This window comes from Parus major, chromosome 1 (assembly GCF_001522545.3).
Source record: "Parus major isolate Abel chromosome 1, Parus_major1.1, whole genome shotgun sequence".
NCBI lineage: Eukaryota > Metazoa > Chordata > Aves > Passeriformes > Paridae > Parus > Parus major.
The window spans coordinates 87,479,745-87,496,256 of record NC_031768.1 but is presented as its reverse complement, the minus strand read 5'-3'; the positions used below and the strand labels follow the sequence as shown (position 1 = coordinate 87,496,256).

General features: G+C 53.5%; 2 protein-coding genes across 3 annotated transcripts; one reads left to right on the top strand and one right to left on the bottom strand.

Moving 5' to 3' along the window:
• The first annotated feature begins 360 nt into the window (after positions 1–360).
• On the top strand, positions 361–2,206 carry LOC107212798 (protein Wnt-4a-like). 2 transcript variants are annotated; one of them, XM_015646482.2, is made up of 3 exons: positions 361–1,560; positions 1,717–1,859; positions 1,952–2,206. In XM_015646482.2, exons 1-3 carry the CDS (start codon positions 1,305–1,307, stop codon positions 2,174–2,176), a joined length of 624 nt encoding a protein of 207 aa, XP_015501968.1. In that variant the 5' UTR covers positions 361–1,304; the 3' UTR covers positions 2,177–2,206. The 2 variants fall into 2 exon arrangements, with proteins under 2 accessions (XP_015501968.1, XP_015501961.1); XM_015646475.2 differs by having other exon boundaries at positions 361–1,590.
• Positions 2,207–3,733: 1,527 nt separating this feature from the next.
• ACRBP (acrosin binding protein) lies at positions 3,734–14,743 on the bottom strand. Its single transcript, XM_033514739.1, has 10 exons — positions 14,496–14,743; positions 13,547–13,812; positions 10,839–10,933; positions 10,633–10,735; positions 10,138–10,576; positions 5,123–5,255; positions 4,769–4,948; positions 4,508–4,675; positions 4,346–4,432; positions 3,734–3,867 (listed from the first exon to the last, which is right to left on the bottom strand). The coding sequence occupies exons 1-10, from the start codon at positions 14,741–14,743 to the stop codon at positions 3,742–3,744; spliced, it is 1,845 nt and encodes a 614-aa protein (XP_033370630.1). The 3' UTR covers positions 3,734–3,741.
• Between the last annotated feature and the right edge of the window lie 1,769 nt (positions 14,744–16,512).

The following is a 16,512-nucleotide window of genomic DNA, read 5'->3' as shown; positions in this document are numbered from 1 at the left end:
GAGCTCTGTGACAGATGCCAGCCCCAGAGCCCTAGCTCAGAGCTCTCCCACCGTGCTGCCCGAGCTGTAGCACTGGTGTGGACGACCTCGCAGGGGCAACCCATCAGGGTTCTGCTGGCTACAGGGTCTCCAATGCTGGCAGGCACCACACATGGACAGCCCACGGTCACTGCAGTGCTGGAGCTGCTGTGAAAGGCGCTGTTGGGCAGAGGCCGTGGGAAGCGACAGGAGGGGATTCAGGCGGCTGCTGTGTGGGGGCTGGAGGTGGTGAAGTTTTGCCACGGACAGGATGGAGCTGGTGTGGCTGCACGTGATGCTGATCCACATGCAGCATGTCGCTGCCGTGACCTGGCTGTAAGTATGCTTTGTGCTTGTGTTGTCTGGGTTGGAAAGCCACCTAGGGAGGTGCTGTCTCCAAAGAAAATAGGGTGAGAACAGGGTGGAAGGAGGAATCTGGGCAACCAAAAAGCAGAAGGGGCATCTCTGGGATGGAGGGAGAGGGATGGTAAGGCTGAAGAAGTGCAGACCAGAATGAGCAGCAAGAATGTCCGATTCACAGACAACATGGCCACAGCCCTTTCCCTGCCCCATTTCTGCTTTAAGATATGGCTAGAGAAGGTTAGTCCTGCAGAGGTGAGGCCCTGGCTCTAGCCCATCTGCAGCTGAACCTCTCCCCTGCCCCACAGGTCCCTGGCCAAGCAGATTTCCCTGCAGGCAGCCCTCCGGGACCCCAGGGGCAGTGATGGCCTGATGGGGCAGGTGGAAGAGCAGGTGGAAGCCATGAAGCCAGTGAAGTGAGGTGTGGAGCTGGCTGCCCTCGAGTGCCAGCACCAGTTCCACTCTCCCCGCTGGAACTGCTCCACCCTGCAGGGGCTGCAGGTCTTGGGCAAAGCCACCATCCAAGGTCAGTGAGGGAGGGGTGGCACAGACAGGCTTGGCATGGTGTCCCTCCAGAATGCCTACTGTGCCCTTGGCACATCAGCCTAGTGTGCCAGAATTGCACTGGACCCATCCCCAGAGTGGCCAGTGGTTTCTTCCACATGCTAACAAGTCTGTCAGCACAGAGCAAACTGAACCAAACGCTCTCACAAATATTAGCATTCTGGAGAAACTCCTTCCTTTTTGGCCAGATTTGGCATTTTGCTCCCATCAGACCATCCTGGGTACCACCTCTGCAGACTGGTAGATTTTCCCCCTGACCCTGCCACCCACCCTGCCACAGAGCCACGTCACTTAATGACTCCCCGCACACCCCGGTGAACACCCTGACATGTATTTCTCCCGAGCAGTCTCCATCAGAAAGCATGAAGTCTCCATCCTTCCTGTGTGCAGTGACAGCCTCTTTTCCCACCCTGTGCCCCATAAGTGCCTTTGCCCTCTGCAGCCTGGTGCCATCTCTTGTCCTGCTGCAGGCACGCAGCAGTCGGGACAAGAGATGGCACCATGCCATCCATGCCATCTCCGCTGCCAGCTTTGCTTCTGCTGTCACCTGTGCCTGCAGCCACGGGGAGCTGCACAAGCATGGCTGTGACCACAAGATCCGAGGAGTCAGCCCTGAAGGTGGAAGAAGAAACGGGCAGCAGGGAGAAGGTGGCAGAGGGGAAGGTCCTTGTGGGAGACAGACCTGAAAAGGAGACACTTTTATTGTCCACAGATCTTTGGAAGATCTTCTCAGGGATTCTCTTTCCTTGTCTCAAGGCTGCTTTCCCTCTGCAGGTTTCCAGTGGTCAGGCTGCTCTGATAACCTGTTTTATGGGATTGACTTCTCTCAGGCCTTCGTGGACAGCCCCGAGAGGAGCTGCGGTGTCTCCTCCAGCCGAATGCTCATCAACCTGCACAACAATGAGTCAGGGAGGAAGGTAAGGGCAGGAGCAAGGGCTGGGAGCAAACCTGGCTGCAGGGGCTTCTCCCTGTCTTGGCAGAGCTCAGTCCAGCCCCCACACCCCAACAGGGCAGCCCCATGCTCCCAGAGGAGTCTGCATCCTTCTGCCTTTCCTGGCCCAGCACTGTGCTGATTACCCTAAGCTGGCTCCTGCTTGTGTGGAGGGGGGTCCCAGCCTCCCCTCCACTCTTCTGTGCAGTCTCCTTTTCCTCACACCCCACCTATGATTTAGGAAATAATTCACTCTGTTCTTCTCTGAAGGGCTTCCCTGCCCCTCCAGCACCTCTTCAATAAAGAAAGACAGCTGCAGGGGCTGCAGTCAGATCTGGGCTGTTGTGGTTTGAGTTATTTTTTCAGATGGAGGGTTGGAGGACACAAGCCAAATAAACCACTAAAGCTGAGAAAAAACCCCAGCTGCAGTGAAAGGCAAAGTGCACACAAAAGCTTCTTGCTCCCATGCTGTGTTTGGGGCCTGGAGAGTCCCTGTCTCTGCTCCCTCCCCCGACTCTGGACACGACTCTGGAAATGCCTTCTCCGGTGCTCAGCTGTTCCTTTGGCTGGAGAAATGTTTCCAAGAGGAGTTCCAGCAGCTGCCACAGTGAGGCTCTCCTCATTCAGGCTGACCTCAGTGCCAGGGAATGTTATGGAACAAATTATCCTAAGTGCAATCCCACAGCACAACCAGGGAATCGGCCCTAGCCAGGGTGGGTTCAGAAAAGGCAGGTCCTGCTTGACCAGCCTGGTCTCCTTTTATGACCAGGTGACCTGCCTAGGCATGAGGGAAAGGCTGTGCATGTTGTGGGCTGGACTTCAGTAAAGCCTTTGACACCACTTCCCACAGCATTGTCCTGGAGAAGCTGGCAGCCCACGGCCTGAGCAGGTGCATTCTGTGCTGGGTTAAAACCCGGCTGTGTGGCGGGCCCAGGGAGTGGGGGTGTGTGGAGTTACATCCACCTGGTCACCAGGGGGGTTCCCAGGGCTCAGTACGGGGCCAGCCCTGGGTAAAAACTTTATCAGTGATCTGGAGGAGGGGATCCAGGACCCTCAGTCAGTTTGCAGGAGACACCAAGCTGGGTGGGAGTGTTGATCTGCAGGAGGGCTCTGCAGAGGGATCTGGACAGGCTGGATCCATGGGCTCACATGGACAATTGTGTGAAGTTCAGTAAGGCCAAGTGCCAGGTCCTGCTTTTCAGTCAGAACAGCCCCAGGCAGCACCACAGGCTGGGGACAGAGTGGCTGGGAAGCTGCCCAGAGGAAAAGGACCTGGGGGTGCTGGTGACAGAGCTGAACATGAGCCAGCTGTGCCCAGGTGGCCAAAAAGGCCAATGGCACCTGGCCTGTGTCAGGAATAGTGTGGCCAGCAGGAGCAGGGCAGTGACTGATCCTGTATTCTGCACTGGTGAGGCCACACCTCGAGTTCTGTGTCCAGTTCTGGGCCCCTCACTGCAAGAAAGACGTGGAGGGGCTGGAGTGAGTCCAGAGAAGGGCAACAAAGCCTGTGAAGGGTCTGGAGTGGCTAAAGGAGCTGGGGTTGTTTAGCCTGGAGAAAAGGAGGCTCAGGGGAGCCCTGATCACTCTCTAGCCAGGTGGGAGTTGGTCTCTTCTCCCAGGCAACCAGTGACAGGACAAGAGGAAATGGCTCCAAGCTGTGCCAGGGGAGGTTCAGGATATTATGAAAAAGATTTCTCCACTGAAAGGGTGATCAGGCATTGCAACAGGCTCCCCAGGGAAGTGGTGGAATCACCATCCCTGGAAGTGTTCAAAAAGCAAGTAGATGTGGCACTTTGTGATATGGTTTAGAGGGCATGGTAGTATTTGGTCAAAGGCCTTGACTATCTTGAAGGTCTTTACAAACTTTATTAACTTTCAGATTTCTGCTTGGAGAGGCTGTGGAATATCTCTTGCCACAGCTGCACCTCCTCGTCTCCCTCCTTTGCACTCAGCACCCTGTAGCTCTTGTAAGGCTTGCATTCCATGGGAGCCACCTGCAAGGAGAGCCTGGGTTCGTGGGAGTGGTACCTCTGCCCATCCTTCCCCAAGGAAAGAGATCTCCATGGTGGATGGCGTCTGGAGGCTGGGATGATGGGGGTCATTAGGGGGAAGAGGGGTGGACCAGCTGAACTGGCAGCTCAGCTGTGTGCTTGCTAGGATACAGGCCAGTCCTCTGTCCTGCTCTGGTGATATGGGGTTTTGTTACTGCCTAGAAAGCTCCCAGCAGATGGGGGAGATCCTGCCCTTAAGGGATATCATCCCTCACATCATCTGTACAAGTCTCACCCACCACTGACACCCCAGTTGTGCTGGGGCCACTATTTGTTCTGCCACCTCCCCCAGACACAGCCAGTTCTGTCCTAGAAGGAGAAGCAGTGGGCCAGTGAGTCCAGCAGGGACTCGGGGCTGGCTGTGGAGGGGTCAGCCATGGAAGAGCAGGCTGTGCAAAAAAGCAGTGTGGCTGCTTCTCACCCTCTGGTTGTAGATGCTCTTCAGGAGGCACTGGTAGCTCTTGAACATGCAGTAGCTGGGATGCTGATTTCCTCTCGAGTCACAGATCTGGTGCCAAGGGAATGAAGGTCAGAGAAAGAAGAGGAGAGGGGGGGATGGGAACATCCACTGATGGTCACCCACCTTTCCTGAGCCATCCCCGTTTTGGAAGGCTTCATACTCTGCCTTCAGCCAGAGGGTCACAGCAGGCTCGTTACAGCCATAGATGGCCATCTGGCTGCACCAGTACTCCAACCTCATCCCTCTCAAAAAGTCCATGTTGTAGCCCTCCAGGGTCTCTGAGGACATAGGCTGCAAAGGGGTGGGACAAAGTGAGCCATGCTTCTTCCTCCCCTTCCCCAGCTCCCTCTGATACAGCAGCAGGACATACAGCTCTCTCTGTACCTTGCCCTCCTCGTCCCCCAGCTGGGCCGAGATCTGAGGGTTGATGTAGGTGGAGAAGCTGCCCGAGTCGCAGTGAACACGGTTCAGGGTCTTGATGTTCTGGCACTGCTCCCTCTTCAGCGAGCAGAAAGCACAGGCAGGGCACAGGTCCAAGTGGTGCCGCCCAAGGCTGTCACAAACCTGGGGTGGATCCAGAGGTCAGGGGGAAAAGGAGGCCAAGAACCTCCCAAAACAGGGGGCTGAGGAGTTCCCATATTCCTGGCTTGGAATTCCTGCCTCCCTGGCCACCCAGGAATTCTCTCAGGAGGTGGCCTGCACACAGTGGGGGACAGAGGTGGACACTGGTGTTTTTACCGAGTCTCCGAACTCAAAGTTTTTTTTCTCCATCTCCTTCCAGGCCGTGGCGAGCATCGAGGAGAGGCAATCTCCCTCCAGCACTGCGTAGCACAGGATCAGCACTGCCTCATCGTTCTGCAGGGCTAGAAGGCTGACAGAAAGGGAAGGAGGGAGTCATCTCATTCCTTGTCACACACTGAAGAGGTGCATCTTTAGTTTGAAACTGAAAACAATCCAAAAGTAAGCGAAAAATCCCTTCCCAAAGAAACCTTGGACTCTTGGCTAAACTGCACAGAGGGATGGGGCTCTCTGCAGGGTCTGTACCTCTCTCTGCGGGGTTGCTGTGCATTTGGGGGCATGTGAGAGGGACTGGATGAAGAGCACAGCTTGAAGAGCTTTCCCAGAGCCCCTGCAGCAGCTGCTGCCTAATTTCATCCATTGGAGTGCACAGTGAGGAGATGTTTGTTAGTTGTCTGCTGAGTGTTGAAGGTTGGGCAGCCCCGTTTGGGTCTGGAGAATGTCAGATATTAAGCCTCCCTCCCCTAGTATTTGACAGAAACAGGGAAAAACTTGTTGAGCACTGTTCATCCAAACTGACATGGGTAGCTAAAAGTAGAAAACATCAGGACAATGGGATCAGAGCAATGAGAATATTTGGCATCTCTTAGGAACAATGGAATTTGTAAACATGGTACACAACTGTTAGCAGACAGGGATGGTTGGTTTCAATCATCATCAATGATGCAGAAGAGGTAAACATGCTCATTAGATATTTGCCTCTTGTGTCTGGAAACAAAGCCAGTGATAAATAAACAAACTTTGATCTGACAGAGAGTAAAGAAGAGCAGTTTATGTTAAAATGCTCTTAAAATCCATGCATGAGCTAACATGTATGGACAAGCTTTCCTGAGAATAGCTGAAACTTTTTGGAGACTGTCAGATTAGCATTGAAAAGAAGAAAAAAAAAAAAAAGAAGAGGTGGAGAACCTGAAGGAAGGTCCTGAAGATGAGATTTCCTCAGGTCTGGAAAACTTTCACCTAGAGGCAGAAGCTAAAAAGGCATCACTCAGCTGAGCAAATCCACCAGTGGGTACCCACTCAGTCAGTCAGCCCTTTTACCAAGGAGGGCTTCAGCTGGAAAGCTCTCCTTGTCAGCAGGTGGATGAGTAAAGACTTTTGGTGACTGGAATTTGGGGGCAAGATCCATTCAGACAAGAAGCAAACTGCATCTTCCTCACACCAAGGGTGTTTAGCATGGGAACAGCTGGTGGGTGCTTCCTCCACAGTTTGGAGACTCCAGAAAAATTTGGATTCTTCTGTTAGGAGAGGAGTCTGCCACCACATAGCACTGTTGTTTTCTTTGGGGCTCACCAGACATGACTTCATGTCCTGTGCTGAGCAGGAGGGTCACAGTGCAAGGTCAGGGCAAGTCTTAGACCTGAATGTTAAAAGAGATGAGCCTCACAGAACACAGAGTTGTGCCACCAGCCTGAGTTTGAAAGAACTCAAGAAGCTTAGTCAAGAATGACCAAGAAATTCTGCTGTGCTCTCTGTCACATCCTTTTCCTCCTCCATCTCTGCTCTCCATCTCTGCTGTGAGGTTTTCTGGTCTCACAGCTGCAAATTTATGAGCTGATTTACCACCTCTGGGTGAGTATAACAGCACTGCTGCTGGTTCTCTCCACTCGCTGACATGCTGCTGAGCTGTTTGTGGATGCACAGAGGTTTCACCATGCTTCAGGGAAAGGGATGGGTCTATCTAAAGCGATTTCTAATGCAAATCCCTCCCCAGCTTTGTACCTCTGCATTTTACTGTCCTAAGCACTGCCCTGGAAAAAGCCTAACAGGTACTGTGAGGCAAAGATCCAATGGGAATGTGAAAAAAACCCCCAGGATTAAGAAGAATCCATGGGCCGAGGTCAGTAATTGATCCAAGGCGAAAGAGAAAACTTCAGGTAACAGCTTATCTTACTTTGGCATCTCAGGATGTGGAAGGACACACAGAGCCTGCTTCAGTGCTATCTCTGAAGAGTTCTGGTGAGCAGCATCTGCCTCTCCTGCCATGTAATGACAAGGATTTGGGCCATTAGCTTTCAGCTGCTGAACCTTCCTGATACTGGCTGGCTGAGGTGCAGTGAGCACCTGAGGCAAGCAGAAAAGGAGATAAGGAGAGAACAGCAGCTTTCCAGCACTTGGTAACTTCTGATTTAAGGGGGTTGCTGCAGGAAATGAAAACCAGTTATGAAGAAGACACTCTTAACAGCTTCAGAAACAGAAAAAAAGATCTTTGACTGTATGCCAGGGCTGGTTATGGGTGATGATAATTCAAAAGGAGGGGTTTTTTTCTGGGGATGGTATTTTTAATGAAGGGTCTGGCCTTAAAATGAAAGCCTCTGGGGCTGAAGTAGATAAGTAGCACAAGGACTGTTTGGAGGGGTAAAGCAGGAGGAGGAGGAGGAGGAGGAGGAGGGGGAATCACCAGGAGTGTATGCATCTCTCACTGCACATAAATATCCCAAGGGTGGCTGCCAAGACAATGGTGCCAGACTCTTTTCAGTGGTGCCTGGCCACAGGATAAGGAGCAGTGGTCATAAACTAAAACAGAAAAAGCTCTGCCTCAACATCAGGAAGAACTTCTTTACATTGAGGGTGGCAGGGCACTGGAACAGGCTGTCCAGAGAGGTCATGGAGTCTCCCTCCCAAGAAAATCAAACCCACCTAGACAGGTTCCTGTGTCACTGCTTTATGTGACCCTTCCTTGGCAGGGGATTGGACAGAATGATCTCCAGCCCTAACAGTTCTGGGATTCTGAGAGGGCTGGAGCAGCCTTGCTGGGGAAGCTGGGCTCACACGAACCACAGGTGAGCATCCAGATGTGAATACCAACAGAATCAGGTCTGGATCCAGGACAGCTGTGATGCTGAAGGGGGTGTAGGGGTTGTAGCTGACAAATAACACAGCAGTGGGAAGCTCTGGGAAAAAGGGCAGATGCAATTCCTTGTGCAAACAGAAAAGCAGGGAAGGGAGGCGGATGTCCTTCCATGTACCCAAATGCCAAATCCCATCAATGGGTAGTGTGCACAGAGCTGGAGCATGGGGGTGTTTTAAAGGGACACTGAAAGTTGCTGCAGAAAATGAGAGTTGCATGGGCTTTATAAGCCATGAGCTTATAAAGAGCTCTCTTTAACTTATTGCAAGACTGAATCACAGTTTAGAGGTAACTCTGAGGAGAGGAAATACTGGGAAACGAGGCAGAAAGCACAATAAGGACTAAAAATAGAAAATAGGTGCAAAAATTGTTGTTCCCCCCTCCCGCCCAATGATTCACCACTACCAGAAAGACCGCAGAAAAGTGCTTCAGGTTCTTCTTGTCTTACTACCCTTTCCCTGTCTGCCTCTAAAGATTACAGCTGGCCTCATCAGGCACAATGAAAGCTGGAATAGCTGCCAGATCAGCTGCCACAAGCCACAAGGGATGAATGAAAGGATGGATGTCCTGCTGGACATAAAACCCCAGGGAAGACACGCAGCTCTGGGATGTGTGCCCATCACAGCCCTGCCCACCTTGTGTTAAACCAGATGCTGAATGGCACCTGTGCACAACGACCAGTCCCACCTAGCACTGCTCCCCTTGCTGGGATGGAAATGCCTCCAGGCGTTTTGCCCCTTTTTTAGGTCATGCTTTAAAGTTCCTGTGAGAGGAGGCGGGATGTGGCGAGCGGCAAAGCCGACAGGCGCGGTCTATCTCGCCTTTTTATCCTCAGTGGGGTTTAAGCTTTGCTTAGCATGATTGATGGTGCTCGGCTGCCAGTTACAGACACACAGGCAGCATTAGTGTCTTTGAGACACTCTGCAGCAGCAGAGAGAGTGTCATCTGCAACCACAGCAGTCCCCCAGTAATCCCAATAGAGCTCAATCACAGCAAGGCTCAGTTTCACAGGCAGGGAGAACGAAATCCTCAGTGAAACAAAATTTTGCCCGAGAGCACATACACCAGGAAAACTTTATCCAGGGAGTGAAAGCCTCCTACAATATTAGGAAGGAGGATGACATATGTTAGAGGCTTGCAAGAGAACAGTTATGGCTTTAACAACATGATGCAACTCATCTTTCCATGCAGAAGTGGAATCTGTGGCTGCACTGTGGCAGTGCTATGCAGCGTGTTCAAGAGAAACCACAGACATGCAATCAGGCACAAAATCTGTGTGCTTACAGGAACATCACTGGCCAGCAAGAGAGCGAAACCAAAATGACTTCTCCATGAAAACCGCATCTAGACACCCTTTTTTTTTTCTTTTTTTTTTTTTTTCTTTTTTTTTTTTCTCTTGGTAAGCAAAATAATATTTGCATGTCAGTCAAAGCAAATGGTCCTCAGCCACAAGGTACTAAAGGGTCAAAAAGGAAGTTTGAGTGAAAACATAATATCTTTTTGCAGGTCTTTTCTCTGTCACCAGCCCCAGCTACCTGAGGACAGAGGCAAACAGATCCTGGCAGAGCAGCTGAGAAGAGCTCAACATGCTCCATAAGCTCCTAATGCATCCATAGGCCAGAGGAACTGAGGGGACTGTGTGACAGGGTTACAGCAAGCCGGCCTGAACTGTGCTGAACTGCCACAATGCTGCCTCCAAAACCAGAATGGGGAACCAGAAACACCCTAGGAAGTGCTGTGCACACATCCAGAGTGCAGAGAAGTGCGTGTGCTCGAGGAGAAGGAGCGGCCCTGGACAGCTTTGTGCTCCCGGCTGATTCCCAGCCCAGGGTGGCTGGTGCTCCCCATTGCCCAGGGTACAAGGACAGTGCCATTTTCAGGCACTAACAGTGCTGGATCACCCTCTCCCTGCTCACTCACCCTCCCTCACAGGGAGGGGTGCCTAGGGGCTCCCCAGCTACATTCCTGCTCTGGATGGGACAGCTTGCTCCAGAACACTTGCCCACACTCACCACCTGCTCCGAGCAGGGACATGGATGCCCTGGGGCGGGACAGCCCTGCGCGGGTGGGGTGTGGTGCCCAGAAAGAGCAGCCTTCCCCTCACCTGCCTCGGGGGGGGATTTCCGACTTCATTGTGTGTCCTGGGCCCAAGCTGGTGAGGTTCCAAGAGGAGTTCTTGGTCTCCAAGGATGCATCCAAGGAGAGAGCCGAATGGATCAGCTGCCAGATGCTTTTCCTCAGGCTTTGCTCCTCCGGGGATTCCACCCTGGAAGGTGAGGTGGCAGCCCAGGGAGTCGGTGGGCGTGTAGTCCTGCTCTTCTGCCGGGGAGTGGGCACCCTTGGCGTGGCTGTGGGGTGCTTTGTCTGCCATGGTTTCTGACCTAACAGAGCACGAGAGAACTGGAGAAGGCCTTCCACATTGTCCTGCAGCAGGGCATCAGCAGGTGACAGAAAAGCCCTCCTCTGAGTGGTGAGACAGAGGGATGGAGCGGCCAAGGGTGGCTTTTGGAGGCCAGACAGAAAGCTGCAGGGGTGGAGAGCAGCTACAGGAGAGCAGCAGGTGAGCAGGGGTGCCCAGCACAGCTCAGTGCAGCCATACCTTGTGTGACAGGGGAGCCTCTGTCCGTTGCCAAGGAGTCTGGGGTGCTGGATGGCTCCATCGGGAAAGGGTTTGTTAGAGACCAACCCAAACATGGGACTCGCTGCGTGGAGGAGAGAGGGAGAAGCACAACTCTCACTGTGTTATCTTCCCTTCCTCCTCACCTGCCATTTCCCAAGAGATACTCCCCACATCCCAGCCCTTACCTTGACGAAGAACTGCTGTTTGAGGCAGCGATACTGGGCGAACTGACAGAAGGTCTGGAACTGCACCACCTCTGGAAATTCAGTGCAGATCGGCCCTAGAGACAGAGATGTGGGATGGAGGCAGGCCTGGGTGCACCAAGAGATGGGGACCCTCTCAGGTGGCAGCTCGTGGATGCAGGACAAGTCCAAGCTGTGTGCCCCCAGGTGGAGATCACAGCCCTGGGCTGTTGGAGCTCCCCATTCCAGGCACCGCATCCCTTTTCCCTCCAGCCCCCTGAGGGTTTCACTTTGTCCTTCTGCCCTTTTTCACACAGTTATCTTCCCTATGACAGTGACACAAACTTCCTGTTTCCAGGATCTGATGCTTTTGTTATTAGTTCTTCCTGGGTTTAAAAAGAGAAAAAAAGCCAAGTAGTGACATAGAAGGTTAAAAAGATGACCAGACCAGGCCTGGGAGCATCAGAGAATCAGAGAATGGTTTGGTTTGGTTTGGTTTGGTGTGGTGTGGTGTGGTTTGGTTTGGTTTGGTTTGGTTTGGTTTGGTTTGGTTTGGTTTGGAAGGGTCTTTATAGACCATCAAGTTCCAAGTCCCCTGCCATGGGCAGGGGCTCCTTCCACTGGACCAGGTTGTTCAAAGGCCCACCCAGCCTGGTCTTGTTGGGTCAGGGATGGGACTGCCACAGCTTCTCCAGGCAGATGGCTCTAGAGGAGACAAATTCTTCAGGGTAATATAGTTTGACATTGATTCCAGCCTTGCAGGGGATGGAGGAGGGTCCATGGGGCCAGGATGCTGCTGGCAAAGCCTGTGCCTGTACACACACACACTCTGCAATCTTGACCAGCACTGCCAGCACGCTGGCTCCAGGGACACAGCTCTTGCAGCAATTGCAGGAAAGCCAAGGGTGTGCAGGAGAGCAGAAAATGCTGAAGAATTGGGTGATCTTGTGCTGCCTCTGCTCTAGGAGTGCATGGCCAGGCTGGTACAGGGGAAGTGCTGGCTCAGAGGGAGGGCACTGCTCTCCTGATATTGCTCAGGAATCCTTTACTCTGTGCTCATTTCTTGTGCTGAGCAAACAGCTGTGCCATCAAAAGCAGAATTTCAGATCTACACCAGGATCCCAGCTCAGAAAAACACCCAACTTGTAGGGAAAACTCCAGAACCCCATCCCTTGTTTAAAGCACAAGATATTGTAGGGAGCACTCCACATCCTCACACTCTCCTTTGTTTAAAGCTAAAGTGATTGCCTTCCTCAGCACCTCACCTGAATGGGCACAATTAATGCTCGTATCTGGGTGTAGACAGCACTGCCATAGCTCTGTGAGGAGAGCAGAGGCTAAACATGAGAGGGCACACACTCTGCCACATCTGTTCCACCTCTCAGGCTGGCTGAAATGTGCCAAAATATCCCCCAAACTGGAAAAAAGGTAACACAAAGGGGAATAAATTCTGCTGGATAGGTGTGTTAGGCTGAGGGATGGGGGAAAAGAGGGTGAAGAGGGCAGCCTGCAAAACTGTCCCATCTTCTGGCACCTCCAGATGCTTCTGCTCCTGGAAGCGAGTATCTGAAGGCAGCAGCAGTGGGAGTGTGGCTGGACATGACAAAGAGCAGTGCTGGGGAATTGGGCAGCACGAGGAGAGAAACTAGGGACAGACCGTGGGTGCACCCATGCACAGTGGATTTCAGGTGCCCAAAAGTGGGTGAAGAGCACAGGACCCATCCCTGGGTCTGGTGATGTGGGGTGGGACTCGTTCCCCCAACACAGCTGCAGAAACCAGCAAGAAATAGTTGCCCTCAAGCTGCAGTCCAAATAAGCAGTTGGCTGATCATTCAGCTCACTGACGTTCATATCTAAATATAAAGACATATTTTTTATGAGAAAATTGCCTCTATTTTTTTTTCCCTCTGAAGAAATACAACAGAAGTAGTCCCAAGTTTTTCAGCTGCACAGATATAATTATACCACTTAAATTCTCTGATGCAGGGGTGCAGGGAAAATATGACTGCAGAGATCTGAAGGGTGCTGTTGCTATGGTGCTTTCTGAACCGGGATGTTTCTTGGCTCCTGAAATGTTAAACACTTAAAAAGGCAGCTTATCATCTCAAGTTTTCTTAAAGACCTACGAGAGCCCGTGAGCCAAGATTCTGCATTAACCCTCAGATGAAGCTGGAAGGAGCTGGTAAGAGATGAGGAGCTGCACTGAGCTTGAGAAGGCTGTGGCCAGTTTTTCCTCCTGCCACCCCACCAACAGAGATGTGGAGAAAGGAAGGGCCACTGGAGTGGCTGTGGCTTTTCTGCCCCATGACCTGTAAAGAGAGGCTGGGACAGCTGTGCTTGCTCAGCTGGGTGAAGAGGAGGAGTCACAGCAGCCCACAGGGGCTTGAAGGAAACCTTACAAGAGAACCAACCCTTTTTGGTGGTGCCAGACAACACATGGAGTGGGGGAAAACCGTGCAGATTCCTGCTTAGGTTAGGGCTGCCCTTTGGGGAAAAGGTTTGTTTTTTCTCCAGGAGAGTGGTGCAGCACTGAAAGGGATGCTCAGAGAGGCCACAAAAACCAGTGTGCTCTAGTCAGGCCAGTGCCTGCCCCAAGCTGCTTTTCTGGCTATAGAGACCAACCCAACCCATTCCATTCCCACAATCCTGTGGCATTTTGGGGCAGCTCCAGCCGGGTCCACGTGCTCCTCTGAACCTGGTGATGCCCTTACCTTCGGGGATTTCTCCGTGGTTCTCCTCCTGGTCCAGGCGCAGGATGTCGTGGTTGAGGCAGCCGTGGGCCTGGCGCAGCAGGCAGAACATGTTTGCCTGCCAGGGCGGGTGCAGCTTGGCAAAGAACTGCTGGTACTCCCTGTCCGACAGCGGGCTGCCCGGCACCGGCGGCACCGGCAGCACCGGCGGAGCCGCAGCGGCCGCCGGCAAGCTCAGCACACCTGCGGGACAAACACGGGCCGTGGGCTGGGCTGTCCCTGCCCACCTGAGAGGGTGGAAATGAAGGAGCAGGCTGGCCTGCTCCTGTCTGCTGGCACAGAGTGCTGGGACAAGCGCTTCAGATGCCGGCCTGAAGTCTCCCTCCATCACCCCTGCCTGCAGGGTGCTGGGGTAACCAGGAGACCCAGGGAAAAGGGGGGAAAAGAATACAGAGGAAAGAAAAAACGAAAAAAAAACCCTTTTAAAGTCAGATTTTATTTTGAGCTTGGTTTGGATTGGGGGGAAACGTTTTTGTTTTGGTTGTGTTGTTTCCTTTTTATATGTGCGTTTTGTGGGGGGAGGTTGAGTTTTTTTGTGGGTTTGGTGTTTTCTGGTTTTTTGGGTTTTTTTGTGTTTGGGTTTTTTTGGGGGGATAGGGGGAGGGTATTGATGTGCTTTTTTTTTATTTTTCCCCTCAAAAGTCCCAGCCTCCAGAGGCATCCACAGTGGTGGTGGCTCCCCTGCCCCCTGCACCGTGCTGTGGACACATCCCTGTCCAGGGGGACATCCCTCCATCTCCTCCCTCCCCTCTTTGCCTCCAGCTGAGCCCCCTCTCCTGCTGCCTTCGCACCGTCCCCACCCCAAGCCCCTGACACGGCTGTGGTGACAGACAGGGTGCGGCAGCAGCAGCAGCAGGACAGCGGCTCCAGCCGCAGGCCCTGAGGTGGCCCTGCCGGGGCGGTCACTTACTCAGCAGCCAGAGGAGCCGCGCTGTGTGTGCCACGGGCTGCCGCATCATGGAGCTGCTCGGTGGCCGGCTGGGAGTCCCTCACACACCGAGCAGGCCAGGGCGGCAAGCCTGAGCGCTCGGCTTCTGCCCTTGGCAACCGTGGAACCATTCCCTGGCCACGGCACCGCAGTCGGAACCCGGGGCCGGTGTCGCGGTGGGGCCAGGCGGAGCTGTCGGCGCCCCCAGGGAGGGGACACGCCAGGCTCATGGGGACAAGGGAACGGGAGCCAAACTGGGAGCTTCTCCCTCTCTTTGGGGACACGCTGGTGGCTGGGAACGACCCACAACAGCATTTGAGGTCTGGCCAGGCTGATCTGAGGCTGGGGGCACTCCAAAAGTGGTACCTATGGGGTATCTTAAAGCCCAAATTGTTTCACGAGGGGGAAAGGAGGCAGCATCTGTTCCATCTGCAGGGGTTTGAGAAGCACCCCATGCCTTCCCAGGAGCGTCCCAGCACCGGCTTGCTTCAGGATGTGTCGGGAAGCTGGTTTGATCCCTCCCAGGCAGACACAGCACTTTCTGAGCTCCCGGGGAGTCAGGGGAGGAGAAGCTGCTCTTCCTCCGCTTCTGGCACAGGTGCCCTCAGCACCTCTCTCTGCTCTGCAAAGCCTTCCCAGGAAAAAAGCAGCAATAATGCTGCCAGCAAAAAGGGACCATCAGAGCAGAAGTGCCCAGAGCCCTAAGGACTGACTTGGAGGGGGATCCGCAGCTGTGCCCATTTCCTAACGCTGGGACACCTGAAGCGCAGGGCACGGACACAGCATCCCCGGTGCCTGCCACAGGTTCCACAGGCACAGACACGGCCGCAAGCAGCACGGCTGAGCAGCTGGCAGCAAAACGCTTGGCACAGCAGCCCCGGGAGCTGCAGGCGTGAGCAGAAATCGGGGGGCCCAGCAGAGCCCCCCCGTCACCCCCGGCTCTGCGGAGCGGCTCCCGGGAGGAGCCCAGGAGGAGCTGCGGGCAGAGCGGGGCCGAGCTCTGGAGCTCGCAGCGGGGTTCTGCTGCAGGAGCCGCTCGTGCCGCAGATCCGGGGAGATTCCAGCGGCTCTGCTGATGCACCGGCTGCGGCTGCAGGGCTGGCACATCATGCCCTGTGGCCATGCAGGCTCTCAGGGTGAAAGCTCGCAGTTCAAGAGGTGTCTGGTGGCGGCGGCAGCACGTAGCTCTGCGGGGCCAGGCAGGAGACGACCTGTACTTTGCTCTAAGATGTCTTGTTGGAAAGTAGCGTTTCTGATAAGCTTGAAGCCTGGCCATTTAAAAGCAGCGCTGAATTTTGAATGTTTTTTCAGCTCTTTAGAAAAACAATGATCAGGAGAGTTTTTCCAGCTAGCTCTCGATACTCGTATTAGAACAGGCAACACTGCTGGAGCTTGCATATTTTTGGCAGCTCCTAGTCTTGCATTACTTAGCTTGAGACATATTGCTTATTAGCTGATTTTAGACAATTGCACGGTCTTCAGCTCCCTAGCTCTGTTAATCACCTCCACTTCTCTGCAGGAAAAAAGCCAGAGCTGAGCTCTGTCGCCCTGGCTGAGCAGCTTCCCAGAGCAGTTCAGTGCTGACCTCACTGGCTGATGGAAATGTGGGACTAAGGAAAGCAAACCGATGTGGCATGTCACAGACTCACAGAATCATAGAATGGTTTGGGTTGGAAGAGACCTTAAAGATCATCCAATTCCAACCCCCCTGCCATGGGCAGGGACACCTCCCACTAGACCAGGCTGCTCAGGGCCCCATCCAACCTGGCCTTGAACTCTGACAGGGATGGAGCACCCACAGCTTCTCTGGGAAATGCCACACAGTGTTATTGATATCTGGCAGGTGCTGGCTACACTGCCTGTGTCTTCATGTGCCAGCAAGGGATTTATTGCAAATGAGAACAGGAAACAAGAATGAATGCAAAAGAAGGGGGACCTGTCAAAGGAATCCCCCTTGGTTGGGGCTCTGGTAGCAATGCCTGTGGGGAGCTACTGCTTA

Excerpts from the sequence above, each read along its gene's own strand:
- LOC107212798 (XM_015646475.2), top strand. The coding sequence starts at position 1,305 with ATGAAGTCTCCATCCTTCCTGTGTGCAGTGACAGCCTCTTTTCCCACC. Across the intron at positions 1,591-1,716 it reads AAACGGGCAGCAGGGAGAAG|GTTTCCAGTGGTCAGGCTGC; the intron begins GTGGCAGAGGGG and ends TTCCCTCTGCAG. Across the intron at positions 1,860-1,951 it reads ACAATGAGTCAGGGAGGAAG|GGCAGCCCCATGCTCCCAGA; the intron begins GTAAGGGCAGGA and ends ACACCCCAACAG.
- ACRBP (XM_033514739.1), bottom strand. The coding sequence starts at position 14,743 with ATGAGCCTGGCGTGTCCCCTCCCTGGGGGCGCCGACAGCTCCGCCTGG. Across the intron at positions 5,256-10,137 it reads GAAATCCCCCCCCGAGGCAG|CCTTCTAGCCCTGCAGAACG; the intron begins GTGAGGGGAAGG and ends CCTTTCTGTCAG. Across the intron at positions 4,949-5,122 it reads ACTTTGAGTTCGGAGACTCG|GTTTGTGACAGCCTTGGGCG; the intron begins GTAAAAACACCA and ends GATCCACCCCAG.